At 36.1% G+C, this 20,040-nt stretch overlaps 1 protein-coding gene across 1 annotated transcript in view; it reads right to left on the bottom strand.

The window, feature by feature from the left end:
• LOC121317269 (A disintegrin and metalloproteinase with thrombospondin motifs 3-like) overlaps positions 1–20,040 on the bottom strand; it is a 101,610-nt gene that overhangs the window by 50,853 nt on the left and 30,717 nt on the right. Inside the window, exon 4 of the mRNA XM_041253019.1 lies at positions 16,416–16,572. Within this exon, the coding sequence (XP_041108953.1) occupies positions 16,416–16,572 (157 nt within the window). The remainder of the gene's footprint in view (positions 1–16,415; positions 16,573–20,040) is intronic.

Genomic DNA, 20,040 nt, shown 5'->3' with positions numbered 1-20,040 from the left:
TAGCCTGACAGCGGTAGGGGAATGGAAAACATAATTAAAAAATTAGCTATTTGTTTTGGTCGTCCTAACTTGTCTAAACGTCAGAAAACTGTTGATGAACCGCCTGAAGACAACAAGCTAGCAGCTACCACCAGCAGTCCTGTGCCTGTCAAATGGTAATTAAATTTGTGAGATTAAATAAAATGGTTTGCTTTGCTTTGAACACAACGTTAGTTAACAAAAATGAACAACCATAAGTATTAATTAAATTAGATATAGTTATTTTTAATTATTATCATAATGTGAAATTGAAATCTGATGTGCATGTTAAAAGTTCAAGTCCTTTCCTTTGTATTTCCTTTTTTGTTTTTAATCGGAAGTGTTCTAAACTGAATCTTTGCTTTTTTTTTTTTTTTTTTTACTATTTTGCATAACAGTGTATTTGGTTATTGAATCTTCTGTTAAAAAAAAAAAAAGGTTGTTCTTTATTTTTCGAAAAATAAAACGTCAATGCCTGAATAAAAAATCAGGTTGCCAATTGCACCTCTGTGATTACTCACCTTATAAAAGTTACCATTTCCATCCCCTCCCGAAAATAAATCCCAGCTACGCCACTGCTGCCAGGGTTTATTATTTAAAAATAAAAATATATATTTTTATGTTTTCCGTAAGTGGGTACAGAATATGTACAGTTAATCTGCAGTTTATTTCAAACTTTCAAACCTTAGTAACATAACCAAACAGTGTCTAAGACCCTTCACCGTTATATTTGTTCTCGTGTGAGACTTTTACTTTTTCAGTCAGCGAAAATGTGCTAAAAACAGAGTGAATTTGATGTAGCCCTTTTAAAATGGCAAAAAGGCAGTTACTTTTGGAGTTTTTCTACAACAAAAAAGCTAAACTACCAACGGCAGAGACATCAACAGAAACCGAACTTGACTCTTGTGTAGTTCAGAATGTTATTAACAGCACGAGAGTGTGAAGATACTTCCATTTCAAATGCTGAGGTTAGTGCAGGTGCAGCTGTCAATAAAAGAGACAAGGTCTCCGGCCAAATTCATTATCATCATTAAATCGTCAGTTCAATTGCAATTTAAATTTAAATCATCCACATTGAGGAATCTCTGTATTAAATTGCATCAGGCTCACAGCTAATCAGCCCATGTCTACTCTCTGAATAGTATATTATCCTGGAAGAAATTGAAATGCTGATAAAAACAACTTCAAAAATGACAGGTTGTCAGAATACTTTTCTATTTTTTTTTTTTAATTATCTGTCATCCTCTAATAAGGACTACATCATCTATTAGAAATCTGTTTAAATTGATATGATATGCACTGTATTACAGCAAGTACTGCGACATTAAGGGCATATACAAGGTCATAAATTCACAACCATTTATTAAACTTCTAATCTGCTTTAATATAGCACCATTCCCTTAGAAAAGTTTAGCGTGGTATTTTTTCAGTTTTATCGTGTTTTTCCCATGGTTACACTGCATTCACCATAGTTTACACTGGTTTGCCATGTTTATTAATATACTTGAACATACCTTATTGTTCTTTCCAATGCTTAACTATGCTTTACATTGCTTTTACTATGCTTTACTCAATTAAGCTATGATTCTACTATGGTTAACATTTGGATTTCTCCATCTCAGCGAGTGCCAGTTCAGTAATAGATTGTGGTCTGTTGACTCTAGCCCTCAGGCAGTGTTCCAAGACGTCCCAGATATTCTGACAACCTGCCATTTTTGAAGTTGTTTTGTCAGCAATTCAATTTCTTCCAGGATATTTCACAATTTAGAGAGACCCTTGACATGAGCAGATTAGCCGTGAGCCTGGTGTAATAAAAACTTGGCAGTCATTTAATTGTGTTTCTCTGTTTTTGTTCTTCTCTCACTGCCAGTAATCTCGTCAAACTGTACTGTAAGGGGTGGATAAATAATTCTGGATGTTAAAGTTGAATTACATTTATTGGTCATTAATAAAAACAGAGACTAGCAACAGCCACTTTGTCCTTCTTTATTTATTCTAGTACTGTAAGAATAAGATGTGAAGTGTATTTGCTAAAACGATAGATTACAGTAGATTATGTTTGGAGGACCAATCACGTCATCATGGGGTGTCCACTAGCCAGCACATCTGGAGCACAGCAAATGTACCCTTTCAAATAATTTTCACTTAAAACAGTAGGGATAAAATTATATTGTTTAATATTGCATTATTATAAATAATGTCTACATTGTGGAAAGTTTTTGAGGAGGGTATTAGTTTCTGAAGATTCCACAATTCAATTGTGTGTCTTCTTTTGACCTTCATTATGAGTGAAGCAGAAATGGCAATAGAGAAATATAAGAGAACACATACATTTATCAGATGATATTAATCAGATGAGGAATGAATGATTTAGAATATTAAATGGTGTAAAGCATCCATTTATACTGTATTTGGATACTGAACTTCAATGGCTTTGCAAAGGCCATACTTTGCTTTATCTCCCATTGCTGTCTGTGTCTAATGTCTTGAAAGAGGAGATTGTTCCTCTGAGGCACAGATGTCTCAAGGTGTTACAAATGTCCATATGTTTTTCTACGGTGTAAAGCATCGTGCCTCTCTGAGCCCACTTATTTTATAACCATATATTATAAAGCATATATATTCAGAAATATGTCAAATCTGCAGCTACAACATGTTTACTGTAGTGACTTAAAAAAAATGCAAAGAGAGACAAAAGGTAAAAGACTGACAATAACTGTACAGCATTTACATTTTCTCTTATAAAATGTGAAAAGACTGCTGACATAAATGACCTTAACTGCCAAGGTACACTGTGATAATCTGTTGTGGGAAGAGGGGCAATTCTTATTCAGTCATATATTGTAGAAGGTATAACAAAGCATTTCAGACAGAATGTGGGAAAATATGCATGTCAACCTTTTACCAAAACAACAGAGTAACTTCAAATGCCCCTTCACTGATACCATGACTCACAAATTGGCCTTGCGTTCACAATGGCTCATTTCCTTCCAATGTGTCACCATTGTGTTGATCACTAATGTGCGAGAATGCATTATTGTCCTTAATTGTTCAGTTGTCACTAAGTGGATTCCAACCCTCTTACATTCCAGTGTTTAACAGATGTTTTGGGGCAATGAACTCTGGATGTCCTCCCTGCACCTGCTCTTACACACTGGTTTGCCAGTTCTGTCAACCAATATCAGAAACCAGCTTTGAGATAAAAGCTATTGTAGGCATGCAGTGTTATAATTAGGGCTTCTGATTTTCAGTGCTTTACCACAACTTTTCTACTCTCCTTTAATAATTCAATTGATACCTGTTAAGCCACTCATGTATCTTAAATCACAACTGAGAAACATGTTAATAGTAAAATTGATTTAATTTACAGGGTTATTTTTTTTCTGTGAAACAACTACATTGGCTTTTAAATTGGCCAAGCCTTCTTTTTTGATTAACAAGCAGAATGTACAAACAAGATCGCAACATGTTAATAAGCGACAAATCTTTATTAAAGCTATAATGAAAAATAAGGTATTTTATGCTGGAAATACTTTATTACAATTATTTTGACATATCCAATGGAACCCTGAAACCAATGAAATGGGATATGACAGTTTATACTGTACTACATAACTACGGTACATAAAGGGTTTGATGTAAGTATAGGTGCAGTGCAAATAATTGTGGATGCAAAATTCAAATTGCATTGTGACCAGGCAATTACTTTGCACTGCACCCTATGTAAGCTTAAGAATAATGTAAATTACTCAACACACACAAATAATGATCATCAATTATGTTAACACAGTTGCACAGTTAGGAGTACAGAGAGCATTAGTCGCCACATGACAATTGTAGAGCATGAAAATACAAACCCCCAAAAAAACATGTCAGAGAAATGGCAGCAAAGTCCTCTTGGCACACAGAAAAGAAAATACGTTTTCAGAGGAGGAGCTGAGAGTCCTTAAGCCTTAGCCCACATCAGTTATGCTAGCATCTTCAGGAAATTATATGTACTGGCCTGCCCGTTTTAGCATGACATCCAGAAATTTGCCTAGCACTCTGGAAAAGGTGGATTGGGCTATCCCTCCAGACATTCCAACTGTGGTTTGAAAGGAACTAGAGGCTAAGTAATGCAGAGAACACAGCACTTTCACATATGCAGGGATAGCAATTCCTAGATTGACACTGGGGTCTAGCTCATCCCTGAATTCAACTATTAGGTCTAGGATGACCTGTGGAGTGAGACTATAACACTCTAGCACCGAATCCTCCAGAATCCCAAACAAAGTGACCCTGGGATTGAATATGCAGGGTCTTCTTGTCATGCCCTTCTCCTCTGAATGTGCTCCTGCCTCTTCCAAATAAGAGCCAAGTGTCACTGCATTAGGAAGTGTACCCCAGCAGCCATCCTGAGGTCAATGACAGGTCTCTGCATGTCTGTGATTTTATATAGCTCTTAGTTACTCGCTTCTACAATGGTGTGCACCATGTAAGAAGAGGTGTAAAGTTTTTGGAGGGTCAGCAATTGCTTGTGCAAGGCAAAATCCTTACATCACATTTACTGTTCCACGTTTCCGGTTTATTCCGAATTTTACCAAAAAATTACAGGACTTTTTTTTTTTTTTTTAACAGGATGTCGGTTTTTACTGATCTATACATGATTTTTGTCTATTACTCAATATTTTCTTGGGACTATTTTCTAGGAAATGCACAACATTTTGATTAAAATGCTGTTTCATTTTGACTCTGACATTGTAATAAGCAGCCCTACACTGTACCCTAGGATACAGCAGACTTTTAGACGTCAGCGGATCAAATAACATTCAAACGTGGTTCTCTGTCACTTCACAAACACATTATCACCTGATTATGTTGACCAATCAAGGTCAGATTATTGTGGCAATTGCTAGGCATGGTAACTACTAGCTTAATCAAAAACTAAATTGAAACACGGAAATATAATATTTTTTAGCGGATGAGGAATGGGGAGAAAATGTAAATCAGTTTATGAATACTTACAAGAAAACAAAAGCAAAAATAACAGAAGTGGGTTAGATGAGGCAAAATACGCATAACAGTGGAAATACAGCTGCATTGAGATGTTCGCGCTAACAAAAAAAGAACATACAGGAAAATAAGGGATACATTAAACTAAAACAAGATAGTGAACTGAGAGACACAGACAGGTATGTATTGCTATTGGAGACTTCCTGCGATGGTACCGCCCAGTTAGGTCAATTTTCTTTTTAGTTTTTTTATGATTTCAAGGCGAATAAACCTGGCTTGTTTTGCAATACTCATACCTTTTGTAGATACTATTTCCACCAGCATAGCGATTGCCCAAACATTTGCAAAATACCAGCTAACATGGGAAAATGTGGCCTCGACTTGCACAGATTCTGCTTCATCATACATGCCAAGGTCATTAAACTTAATCAGAAACCAATCAGAACTGCTACGCATCATGTTCCACCTGTAACGTGTGTATACTGAGATCCAACCCTCCCCCCCTCCAATTTTTACGGATGTTTCAATTAAAAATTATTTATTACTGATTGTATCCCAATTTTTCTATATATATATATATATATATATATATATATATAAAATAAACTCGAAATGCAGAATACTGTCAATCAATCTTTATTTTATGTAGTGCCTTTCATGGTGTAACACCATCACAAAGTGCTTTACAAGATGCAGAAACAACAAGAACATACAAATTATTTTAAAATACAGAGAAATGCATGATACATGACACAGTAAAAAAAAAAAAAAAAAAAAAAAAAAGCATAATACATTAAATACAGTGGAAAGTGCATAATACATGATAGTAGCATAATACATGAAATAGTTAATTAAATACGAAATAACATGCATAATACATGACAGTAACATAATACGCAAGATAGTAGCAGCAACACAGAAGCTAATAGCAGATATGAGGCTTAAAGAGCATGGAAAGTAAGAGAGAACAGGTGGGTCTTGAGAGCTGATTTAAAGCAAGCGACGGTGGGAGCATCAAACACCAAAGCTGGGAGAGAATTCCAAAGAGTCAGAGTCATGAAGCTAAATGAGCGTTCTCCGAGTGTGGTGCACTTTTGCTTGCGGATAACAAGCAGGCCGGAGTCAGAGGACCTCAGCTTGTGGGCAGGGACATACTGTAGCTGGTCAGCAGGTTGAGGAGGTTTGGGACCTGTGTGATGAAGGGCATTGTAGGTGAGCAGGAGAGTTTTGAAAATAGTCCTGAACTTTACAGGTAGCCAGTGCAGCTTGGCAAGAAGGTAGTTAATGTAATCATGTTTTTTACATCTGGTAAGGATCCTGGCAGCGGCATTCTGGACTAGCTGCAGTCGGTTTATGGTGCATGCTGGGAGACCACCATATAGAGAGTTGCAGTAGTCGAGTTGAGAGGAGACAAATGCATGACAAAGTATCTCCACATCTGGAAGGGAATGATAGGCACGGACTTTGGAGATGGCCCAGTGTACCATGGGCAGTTTCGATCTTTCACGACGGTTCTGGTTGTAAGCGGGGCAAGAGTGTCAATGATATGAGCAAGAGCGGTGTTGTAGAGGGTCACCACATCGAGACACATTCTGAGAGTTTCAGAGGATTCAGCAGATTCTTGGGATGGAAGGAGACAACAGTATCAGTAGTGGAGGAAGGAGCAGGGAGATTAATATTAGCAGTGATTAAGAAATGGTCAGAGAGAGAGACATCTGAAATGGACAGACTGGAGATATCAAGGCCCCAGGTGATCACTAATCACATTATAATAATTGTGCCTGCTTAGTGTCCAGATCCCACCCATGTCCATGATCTTTTCTTCAGTTGAATACATTTCAATATAATTTTAATGGATTAATGGTTACAAAGTGAAAATTTGACAGCGGGTGCAGAACGCCAGGTGAACACCATTCTTTACATGCGCTGCTTTTTAGTAACCGGTAAAATCAGACTTTACAGCTGCTAAACATGATTTACGGCAGCACTTTGCATGTATCCTTACATCACCCCCAAAGAGTGTTAGTTAACCCGGATTCTATACTTCTCATATACTTCTGAAGAACATTTTCAAAACTGTATTTCTTCATAAATAAAGATCAGATGAGACCCAAAATTAATGTTACTTTAGTATTTTTTATTGGTCAATACCTATTATAAAACTAGCCTGAGGGAATCATTCAACAACGCTGCATATCAATTTAGTCAGTATGTAAATACATACATTATGCACTGAATGTATTATTTAAAAAAAAGGCCCCACTTGTTTTATTTTCTTTAAATTACATCATTTTAAGAAACCACGATAATCTGCACATTACATTGTTAAATATATTTGTATTTACTACTGTATAATGAATTAAAGAGCTTCCTAATCCAAGATTAGATATAAAACGTTTTACATTTTTCTGTGTGATATTTCTTTTGAATCTTTTCTGCCAATTTTTTTTGGTTTTGCTTCCCTGCCAGCTCACCAAATTCCTACCAGTGAGCCAGGACTGAGTCTCACACAGATGTGTTATGAATATAAATCATGCTTATTCACACAAGAGATTTTTATCTTTCTTTTTCAGCATGCTGTGCACAGTAATAAATTCTCCCACATAGGACCTCCACCTTTTCCTGGCCTGAAAGAAAGTCACTTGCTCTGATATAAGTGTAGACTTATTGCAAAAACAGATCATAAACTCAATACAGCATGTTCACTGTTTACAGATAACATGTTTAAATTTTAAATCTAATGAACATGCTCAGGAATCAACTGGTAAAGACACTCTGTTGAAAGGTTTGTCTGTTCTACTAAAGACCTTTTTTTTTCAGATTTGAATCCCTTTATTAACAAAGATAAAAATTGTGTGGAGTTGATGCAGTTTTACAATTACAAACATTACCATTCCTTGTTCAAAGCTGGGTATCCTACCAGGGGCAGAAATATACAAGTGCTGATACATTTTTTTTTTTTTTGTATGTATGTTTTCAATGTAGCAAATGTATGTTTGTATAATTAAAAAAAAAAAAAAAAAACATTTTCTGAGGAGAAATGCAGGGAATAAAATTGCTAAATTTATGGTTGCAACTCAGCATAGAATGCACATACTGTATCTTTTTCTTTCGTTTAGTTTTTTGTGTGACCAGTTTAGTCTCTGCTAAAAGAGCATACAGATAAATTACATCACATTGAGGTGACACTTTTTTTTTTACAAATCTGTTCATAACCTCAAAGAAAACATTGCTTTACTAATTAAGCATATACCCCTTGCCCCAGATCAAACAGACAACTCCCCTGAATGAAAGCTATTTGGTGTGTTACCATGGTACAGGTCAGACACTTTAACCCACAATTGGTTCAGCCAGTTCCCTCTAGTGGATTGTCAGTGAATTGAACTACAGTAATACAGTTAACATTTGTGATATTGGCGGAGGTTACATGCAGTGTTATTGACTCATGAAGTGATGATGCATGTTCACGTTTGGGTCACAAACTCTGTGCACAAGGCACAAGCCACAGCTGTACACGGTTTAATTTTAACAAGATGTCACGTGACAACCATGGACTCCATTCTCAAATATTGTTCTCTGCATGTAAACCACCCGTTCTGGCATTTTCCTGCGAAAACAGCATGAGTTCTGTACAGGTGGCTAATTTGCATATGCGCTCCATCCTTTCCTCTTCATTTGCATGATGTCTGGTGAACAGCTGCTCTTCCTTAAACCCCGAGATGGACAGGGTCATTTAATCTTTGGCCGAGCAAATTGTCTCAAGTAAAAGGTTAGCACACACGTGTTCACATCACCATTCAAAACATATGCACGGGAAACTTTTACTGTAGCTGAGATTGCACCCTGCTGTAAATGGTCAAAATGGTCAAAATATGAAGCACAATTAGGCTTTTGTGCAATTAATCCTTCCTATATTTGTATTTATATGTTTTACCAAATACTGTGGATATATTACTAACCTAATTTCATGCAAAGTATACTTAAGGTCACATCATTCCTACTGTACTTAGCAGAGATAGGTTGTCAAGTCCGTTCCCCCCACTCCTTAATTCCAACTCATACATTATATGAAGTGTTCAGTCATCTTAAACATGCATCAAGGTGAGAACACATGCCCATTCTAATTGCTTGTAGATTTTAGATACAGAGATGCATATTTTGGATACTAACACTATGTGAAGTTGACAACTGACAGCCAGTGACGGTATCTCCCGATAAAAGCGGTCCAACACAGTTATCAATTAACTACTACAACAACAGTGAAGTTTCCACAGTGGAATTTCGGAACAAGCTAGTCCTTCAGTTTGCCAAGACGTTTCAGTGAACATAACTGTCCATGTCATTAATCAGAAAAGAAAGTCTTCTAGTTGTCATCTTCATAAGAACGGGGTGTTCTATTCAGTCATCTGCTGATGCAATCGGTTTAACAGCACAGTCAAAATAACTCATTTATTTTTTTAAACAAAGACCAAAGAAAAATGTCCCGAGTACCCATTTGAAATTCATTTTACAACTGTGGTAAAATGTAAAACGAGCACAGGTTCATTTTTACACAGACCTTCAAAGCTAACATATTCTTGGTAACGCTACAAAGGAGATCATACCTCAGATTACGTAGTCTGATATCAGGCAACATTTACAGGTTAAAACTAACATTTAAACAATCCTGATTTGGAAAGGAATTTAGCACTGTCCTGTTGGATCAGTGACATTTTTTTTTTCTGAATTCTTTAGCTGTTACAACCTTTAGTTGTAACAGCCAATGATTCTGGCAGATTAAAACTGTAAAAATGGGTTTTATACTATGAAATTCAAGCCAACTATGCATCTGGCCCAATATCCAAGTCAAAGAGAGAAACTACTTTTACAGTAGTTCCCTTCTTATCTGTCTTACATTTCAAGCTAACATTCTAATACCAATAATGCTACTCATTATGCATGAGCAGACTATCTGCATAGACCTAAACTCTTTAAGTACATATATTTTATTTTATATTTTTACTTAAATTAATATGACTATTTAAAACTGTAAACAACACCTAAAGCAGCCAAAGTTTGACATTCACATTACATACCGATAGGCTTCAGTGAAACAAATTCATTATGGGAGGAGGAACAAAGGTCAACGGGCATCTTCTGTTCCCACTTTTCACTTGGTGAACCAAAACAGAGGATATTGCTGAGCTACTGAACCCCGGAGGAGGAAATGAACCTTATCTATTGAATTACCAGCTGACTTTTGCTCTTCAGCCTGTGGGAGCGCTATAGCAGTGCATAGCTCCTTATAGGCCATCAGCCACAACCAGCAGCTCTACGTGACTGGGAATTTACCCTGCAAGCTCCTGATCTCATGACACCCTGTTTCACCAGACAAGGTGAGCCAATGGGGGTAAATGCAATATTATATATTTATTAAATTTATTATCTGATATTTAACAATAATTTTGTTGTTGTTGTTGTTGTTGAATGGTGACGTATATCAATCCAAAAGGGTCACCTTGCTACAAATCTTTACAGGGAGTGGGCTGAAGCAGCTGGAAAATTGATTCATAAAATAAAAACAATTAACCTTGACTTAACGGTTTCTGCCTTCTTCATCATTTCAGTGCAAAAGCAATTTAAATCATTAAAAAAAATGGAATTTCCAGTTAAAGGAAGAAACTTTCAGATATTTTGCAAATATGTTATAATTTAGAATCATTCTGGAGGAAAAGCAAACCTTTTTATTCCTTCTAAATGCAAATGAACAGTCAATTTCTTCTACCTGTGGTCAAAGACATTACCTCTTTATTTCAGCACCCATTTTCCCACAGGAAAGAGCAGATTCAACAGCAGCGGATTGGCAAGCAAAGAGGTCTCGAAGACTGACCTGAGCTGCATGGAAAGCATTCAAGTAACACAGTGTCGTGAATTGCTCTACAAACCAAGATACAGCATAACCAGCCTCTCGAAAAGCCTCATTCACGGGTCTATTCACAAACCCAGCCAGTTACAGGGAATTCAATTAGGCTCATAGGTTCTGTATGTACAGCATCTTGGGTACTTAACATCTTTTTGATTGCAAGTGCCGAGTTCATGCTACGAGCTTAAGTCAGTGTATGCAGTTATGCATTCAGTTTACACATATCTTTCATGAGGCAATGACTGGGTATTAATGTTCTTCGAACAGTTCAAAAAGTCTCCAATTGAAATATCATTAGGAAAACAGCTTAAAACAGCTATTCTTTTGGGGTAAGGAATCAGCATTCTTGTACTTTCTATTATTAGAATTGAATTTCAATCAATGGGTTTACATTCCTTTACATTTACATTCCTACAGCATCAAGGTTAAACTGTCTTTAACAGAACAATAAATAAAATTGACTATGCACCTCCTGTTTAATACTGTAAGGTGAAAATTCAGAATTCACAACACACCAGTAGTCCCACACTGTAATTGGTGTAATTGGAGGTCAATGGCACAATAAACATCTAACTTTTCTTTGTGCTATATCTCCATTTCTTGTTCATTGTTAACCCAGTCTGAACTTTATGGAAAGGGTGGACTGTTTAAACAAATTTAAACTTGGAAACATACCTAATTTGGCTGTAATAAACAGAAAGGCTAGGGCAAACTAATCTAAAAAAAGGCAGATACTTCTTCCCTTGCCATAGACCTATTTAGTAATTTAGAATATCCATGTGCTTTATGAAACAGTAATTAAAAGATAAGTTAAGGTTTCTGTGGGCTAGATTCTCCAAGCTATTTACCACAACCGTCTTTAGCACACTTGTTTTTTTTTTTTGTTTTTTTTATTATTATTTATTTTATTTTTACGAGAAAAAAAACATTTTACAATTCCAAAACTAGTAAGAAACAACTAAAGACTGCTGAATTAAATTTGTCAGTTGCTTACTGTTTTGTTAATGTTATTTGGTTTGTTTTCCTTTTTTGAAAAGTGTTTTCTAATGGCAAATGGGTATAAACAGCATGTAGAATCGTGCCCAGTACTTTTAATTACAATAAATATTTTGCAACTTTTTTGGAAAGTTGTTTAAGTTTTTTGAGCAATTCATAGCCATACAAAAGCGTGGGTCTGAACCAACACACTTTAAAACAGATGGATGCAGAGACTAGCCATGGTTATTTGCGCTGTAGTTCTATGATCGCGATTAACAGTCAAACCTAATCATATTTAAGAAATGCTTCTGCAAGCAACTGCACACCAATTTTATGTGTCTGCTACAATCCCCTGCTCTTTATACACATGTGGAAGGCAAATTCATATTTTAGTATTAATAATTCAACATGTGGAATGTTATTTAAAAGATCAGCTTTATTTAGAAACAAGCTGGAAAATCCCAACAGATACATGGCCACAGACAATGTTAGGATGTCTGGGAAATCTCTGAGGTCTCATAAGGACAGCAGTTATCTCATTATCCTGGCTGCTGTTTCTTGGTCTACATTTCCTAGCAACCAGGAGCAACTCCCAAATCATTCCCCACTCCTGCATGTTTCCCACCTGGGACAAAGACACGCTAACAGATTGTCATGGCAACTACAACAACCACACAAGAACTTGGCTCTTTAGGGAAAGTGAAAAAAAAAACCTTGAAAGGAAGCTGCAAGATAAAGGCCCTGTTATCCCAAGTTTCCCACTGTTAGAATGTAATTACAAAATTACTTGGGCACAAAGCACTTTCTAAATGAATGTGTTGCACTGAATGGGGGGTTTTGTCATTGAGACATTGGTGCTGAACTGCTAAGGGGCAAACAGAATCTAGTAAAACCATAATTCACAATGAATGATATATTGGAAATGGCCACCAACACTGCTCAAACAGTGGGTAATGCATTTCTGAAACATCCACTTGTGGAATTACCCTAATTTTTAACCGTAAACGCATTTTTTGTTAACTTAAGGTTTAGAAAACCTCCAAATAAAAAAGTTATCATTCAAAACGTGAATAGCTTTGTTAACCAATATTTTGATCCCGCAAGAAAACAAATATTACATGAAGAATTACATCCTGTACATGGTATAATCCAATAATATGAAAGTTTTCTTTTTTTTTTTCATTTTTTTTTTTTAAGAAACATCAAAACAATTCCTGGATATTGTGTTTTTATTATTGAGATACACGAATACATGAAAGTTGTGAGGGTTTACCCAGCTAGGAACTCGCTTGTATATTCCTTCAACAAGTATTGCAATTTACTTTCCCGCACACCTTATCTAAGCCAATGCAAAACCGTGAATCATTCAGTGATACTAGATGAGATGTAATTTACTGTCAAGAACTTGATCACGGCAACTCAGGATGAACTGCGCATGGGCAGCTGGTGTGAGGTGGCTAGTCCATCACCCTAGGGGAGAAGCGAAGCAAGGGGGGGGGGGGTGCAAGAAGTATCCAAAAGTATATCAAAAACAATTTTTTTATATTTATATCAATAGAAAGCCCATTAAAATCCTTTAAATTAATGCAAGGCATGGCAGGGTCAGATAAACAATGCACAACTGAGATGCAAAAAATCGAAAAATGCAAAGAGTACAAACATGCAAAAATGTCTACGACAAAGTATTCACCCCGCTTGGACTTTTCCACATTTTATTGGGTTACAACATGGAATCAAAATGGATTTAATTAGACGTTTTTGCCACTGATCAACACAGAAAAGACCATAATGTCAACGTGAAAAATACATTCTACAAATTGTTCTAAATTAATTACAAACATAAAACAGAAAATAGTTGATTGCATAAGTATTCACCCCCTTTGCTATGACACACCTAAATAAGCTCTGGTACAACCAATTGTCTTTAGAAGTCACATAACTAGTTGAATGGAGTCCACCTGTGTGCAATTAAGGTGTTTCACATGATTTCAGGTTAAATACACCTGTCTCTGGGAGGTTCCACAGTTGGTTAGTACCAACAAAAACTACATCATGAAGACGAAGGAACAATCAAAGCAAATCCGGAATAAGGTTCTTCAAAAGCACCAATAAGGGGTAGGATATAAGAACATTTCCATGGCATTGAATATCCCCAGAGCACAGTAAAGTCCATTATTAAGAAATGGAGAGAATATGGCACAACTGTGAATCTGTCTAGAACAGGCCGTCCTCAAAAACTGAGTATCCGGGAGAGAAGGGCACTAGTCAGGCAGGCCACCAAGAGGCCTATGGCAACTCTAAAGGAGTTACAGTCTTCCACGGCTGAGCTGGTAGACACTGTGCATATGGCAACAATAGCCTGGGTGCTTCACAAAACTGGCCTTTATGGGAGAGTGACAAAAAGAAAGCCATTGTTGAAAAAAACTCACATCAAATCTTGGCTAGAGTTTGCCAGAAGGCATGTGGGAGACTGTGGCAAAAGATTCTATGGTCTGATGAGACCAAAATAGAGCTTTTTGGCCTCAACGCTAAGCTCTATATTTGGCGCAAGCCTAGCACTGCACAACATCCTGAGACCACCATCCCTACCGTGAAGCATGGTGGTGACAGCATCATGTTATGGGGATGCTTCTCTGCGTCAGGGCCTGGAAAGCTTGTGAAGACAGAGGTCAAAATGGATGCAGCAAAGTACAGACAAATCCTGGAGGAAAACCTGCTGAAGTCTGCAAAAGACCTGGGCCTTGGGAGAAGATTCATCTTCCAGCAGGATAATGACCCCAAACATACATGCAAAGCCACACTGGAGTGGCTTGAAAACAAAAAGGTCAATGTCCTGGAGTGGCCCAGTCAAAGCCCGGACCTCAATCCAATCAAAAATATGTGGAAATTTTGCAAAGAAGAATGGGCAAAAATTGCAGTGTCCAGATGTGCAAAGCTGGCAGAGACTTATCCAAATAGAGTCATGGCTGTAAATGATGCCAAAGGTGCCTCTACCAAATATTGACTCAAGGGGGTGAATACTTATGCAATCAATTATTTTCTGTTTTGTATTTGTAATTAATTTAGAACAATTTGTAGATTTTATTTTTCACTTTGACATTACATACTTTTTTGTGTTGATCAGTGGCAAACTCCTAATTAAATCCATTTTGAATCCATGTTGTAACACAATAAAATGTAGAAAAGTCCAAGGGGGGGGTGAATACTTTTGAGAGTCACTGTATATAGCATAATAGCGTTCTGGCTGTATTCAGCCCTAGGCAATGTTATTTTTTCCTTGATTTACACACTTTGTTCTAGATGACAATATTGTACTGCCAAAATCTTGGGAATGTACAAACTACCAGTTAATTTACAAAATTGACATTTTTTATTATTATTATGGGGCTCCTATTGTCTCCCTTTACAAGTCATTTGGTCCATTGATGGATTCTAGAAACATAATCTAGAAAACTAATCACATACTTGAACAGTAAGTGAAATCACCAAGCTCTATAATTTTGTAAAAAAAAATACAAATAATTCTTCCTTCAAAAAACACAAAGTCAACAGTTGAAAACCACTTGAAACGTATTCCAGAGAATGTAACATTAGGATTTGTAGGTGGTATTTTGTACCAATGGCAATAATTGTACAAGCATCCAAATATTTTCTGGCAACTGTACTGCACTTATGTAAGTCTGGATTTTACTAAACGTTTCCATTAGCAGGGCCGGGCTTAATTTATATATATTATATATATATATATATAATATATATAGATAGAAAATATATTATTATATATATATATATATATATATCTCAATCAAGTTCATTCATTCCAGTTGACATTTAGGGGTCTAGTCAGTAGCGTATCTAAATACTGCTGACATTTAAATGATTAAAATAGGATCTTCCCTGACATTTTAAATACTGTAAAACAGGATTTTTTGCGGCAACTTAATTTCGCTAATGGCCTTCAAGGTCCATTTTTGCTGCAAAAAACATTTCTTGCTCACGAAATGTTCTCGTTTTACAGTATTTTTACAGACAATAACACATCAAGAACTGTGATGCATTTAAACCTTAACTTAAAAGTAGCTTCAAATTACTTTTTTTTTTTTTTTAAAGTGGTCCCATCCCATTTGACGTTTGATGTTTCCTATCATTCAGACTGCTGCAGTCCGAGATACAGTGCTTTGGCCTACAGACTTTAAAAGTTGCTCTTCAGTTCTAGCTGCCAGTAAAGCTTTTTCTTTTGTAAACAAACCACATGCAGTAAACTGAATGGCATTAATTAACCGCTTCAACATGTGCTTCTGTCACGTAGTGAGCATTCTAAAAACCATGCCTAGTTTGAATACAATGCAATGCAAAGCACATAACAACAGCTGCTTTTACTTTCATCAGAATGATGCTGATCATCCAACATTCTTGGAATGAACATGCGACTTACACAAGCAAACCAACAGTACAATTAATCTGTAGAAAAAAAAAAAGTATAGTGTTTAAATTCTGAGCGATTATTTTAACATAAAAAACATACCAGCAATTTGGAAGTCAGTGGATATGTCAGGGGATGCCTGTTGGACAGCTGACCTTCGGTACACTACATGAACTCTCCCTTCATCTTCATTTCTCTGCATCCCCTGTTGCAGTGGTTCAATGAAGTATTCATCAGAACCTGTTCGAATCATCCCAGCCTAGAAACAGAAGGTAAAACAAAATGTTATTCAACCACTCATAATAAATAAAACAGAAACAAGCTGCTAACAACTAAATTGTTGAAATGCTATTATGCTGTATTTAGCACACACATTATTATTATTATTATTATTATTATTATTATTATTATTAGTAGTAGTAGTAGTAGTAGTCGTAGTGGTAATAGTAGTCGTAGTCAAATAATGCTTCATATTTTCTACTTCTAAATACTATAAAAACTTTCAGATAAACCTAATTATAAAGTAAACAACTCTGCTTATACAGGATTCTGAATTAAAGCTCTTGAAGCAGGATTTTTTTTGTTAGCAAAATGCCTGGTTGGTGGAAAACCAGATTTAACTACAGTGCTCACAGTATCAACTTAGAGGACATTTTCCCTTTCTGTCCATGGTATACTGGTACTAAATAAATCTCTCCCTGTGGTAATCATCAATTAATTAGCAAGCTAGTCCACCTCAGTATCTACAGCATAACAGTTTGAGTCATCCTGACGGGAGTCTACACAAAGCTGGAATATTTCTTTAAGAATACGGGAACATTATTCTTCAAAAGTCTCAAACATTGTGAATTGTAGTTTGGGGTCAAGAGTCGTGTTCATGCATTAGGGACTGTGATCACAGTACTACATAAATCCAGTTATGCCTGGAAGGCATCTTCTCAAACAGAAATGGCAATATCAAATTATCAGTATTAGTCAAACTTGAATCCAATCCAAGATCTCAATCCAATTGAGACTCACTGGGATGCAGAATAGTGTACCTGATGTCTAAAGTTACTTTATTCAAATATATTTAATAAACAGATTATAAGAAATTAAAATTGAAATATTTGACTGCTTTTGGGCTAGATTCTCAAAGCTCTTTACTTCAAAATGTCATCAGCATGACATTTTCACAAAGTAATAACAAGCCCAATAAAGTTACCACACCAGAAATAAACAACTCAGACATTCAATGTTGGAGCTTGCTTTTGAAGACATAATCCCAAGCCAGTTTGCACATGTTTTAAGCTATCTTAAATGCATCCTACTATGTACAAATAATGATTACATATTTAAGAAAGTTACCGTGTCACTATGAAAAGCAGTTTTAAGGTGTATAATGTAAATGTTATCAAAACACCATTTACATTTTTGCAGTATAATGTTTCAATATTTTTTTTTCCTTTGAGACAAAGCACATGCAATATTATCAAACGTTTTTCAAGAAGTTTTTCAAACTGGTCTCGTAACTGAACAAAAACATATATTACAGATATTACAGACAACAAAAAACAGAGACAACAAAAAACAGAGGGCACATTAAATGAATTGCATTGATATGAAGATAAAGAAAGGGGTAAAACCTGATAACAAGCCGTTCTTCTCTTTTTTGTATTCCAATACTTGTTGGAGAATAAGATTATTAATAGTAATATTCTTCAATTAATTGAAAAAGAGTGATGGACATCTCTCCAAACGCTGTTTTAGTAATAAATTACTAAAAATGCCAGACATGACATCACATTGTTTTTCATCCAACATTCATTTTACATCCATTTAATATTGTAAAGTAGTTCGGATGTCCTGCTGACTTTTTTGGTTTTTAATATAATTAGGTCATCAGTTATACTACTGGCTGCAAAACCAAGGCAGAAATTCTCCCGTGCCTATTTTAGACAGGGTAGGGAATGCTGTGCTGTCTCTCTATACCTTTACTAAATGGATGTGTATCAAATCCTATGAGGTAAACAGTTCAACTCAGCCCCAGTTCAGGCCTCATGTACACAGTCTACTTCCACAGTCAGGTTGGAATGTGGTCAAAATGTAATTTCCCATTCCTCATCATACCTCAAGCTGGCCTCCTCAGGGAGATCCTACGGTATGTGTGTATTGCAAATTAAAACAATTTCCATGATTAACATAAATAGTCAAATTTTACCAACTCCACTCATTCTTAATTTGCCACACTGGATTATCTGTCAAGATAACTGGGTTAGGTTGTTGATGTGTACAGCAAGTCTACCACAGACTGTCAAAACAATTAATTACTGTGAACTGCTTCATGTAAACTGAAAGCAATGCATTTAAAAAGAAAAAAAATAAAACATAGTTACGACCTGGCTTAAAACATTAAAGCATTGTAACCCCACACTAGTGCCTCACTAGGACTCAATGTAATAGTGGTCTGTAATATATGTTTTTGTTCAAAACAAAGTAAGACTCTTAGTAAGCTTATTAGTTTAAAATAGGCTTGATCTGTTGCTTAAGGGACAATGCCATTATCACTTCTATAGTGCTATCTTTTAAAGTTCTGTATTTATTTACCTCAGTTTGTTGGAAATAATCATTGTAATTCACCGAGTTGACTTTTGTGAGAGGAGGGTTTGAACTTCCCTGTGAAGCATTTCATCAGTAAGCAGGGGCTTTATAAACAAGTGTCGTTTACTGAGTATTAACAGACCAGATGACCTGCACAGAAAACAATGAGAGAGCAGTGTACGGTTGTTCTATTACACCCCTGTAAAAAACAGAGATCCACTTTTAGAATGGGCACATACAGTACCCAGAGTTTGTTGGGCCTTTGCCAACCTCAGCTGTACTCCCTATATTCAGGAGAAGTAGAGCTGTGCTTGTTAATCAGCATTATGATGCAGGCCTGCAGACACTTATTTGCATGCAAATGACTTGGCTCTTTAAAGGCTATTTTGTCATGATTAAGAATGCACATTTGGTTGCTAAGTTACAGCAGAAAGTCTTCATCTTAACAAGCTTTATAACTGGAAAAAAAACTGTTTCAACAAGGTCATTAGCCTTAAGCTGAAAAATAATCTTTGAATCAAATTGTGATGTGGGGCCCAAAAAGAGCTATGGTAACGCTGCTATTTGTTAATGCGCAGTTCTTTGTTCAAAGTGACTTTAAACTACCCAGTGTGATAAGAAAAAAAAAAGAACATTATACTTTTATTTTCTGTCTCCAAATCATACAAAGTTAAGTTAGCCAGTCAACTAACAAAAACAGAGCTCTACAGCAAATATGCCTCAATATATTTAATACAGTCAACCACTCAAGCACTAAAACCTCACAGTTCATTAAAAAATACAGTGCACTGAGTAAACCAACATGGTGTCTTCTATTTAAACTACAACTACAGAGCTCATCGAATGCACAAGGAGATAACTGCATTCAAACTGCATAAAATCAAGATTTTATACAGTGGTCTCCAAGTGCATCCCCTATAGTTATTATATTAACAAAGTGTTCCATACCTGGATCTTTTTCTTCGAGTCTGACTTGAACCAAATCAGTCATTCACTTGAGCAACAGACTGCTGTCACTATGATGTCAATGGAACCTTTTGCTACATTAGATTCATCCAGGCTGTTTATTGTGTTAGTGCAGAATAACAGGATTTGGAATCTCAATGGAAGTGAATAGCAAAAAGGTTTCACTTGTTTAATTTATGTG

Source organism: Polyodon spathula, chromosome 1 (genome assembly GCF_017654505.1).
Source record: "Polyodon spathula isolate WHYD16114869_AA chromosome 1, ASM1765450v1, whole genome shotgun sequence".
In the NCBI taxonomy this organism is placed as follows: Eukaryota; Metazoa; Chordata; class Actinopteri; order Acipenseriformes; family Polyodontidae; genus Polyodon; species Polyodon spathula.
Note: the sequence above shows the minus strand (reverse complement) of the source record. Positions and strands in the feature narration are given on the sequence as shown.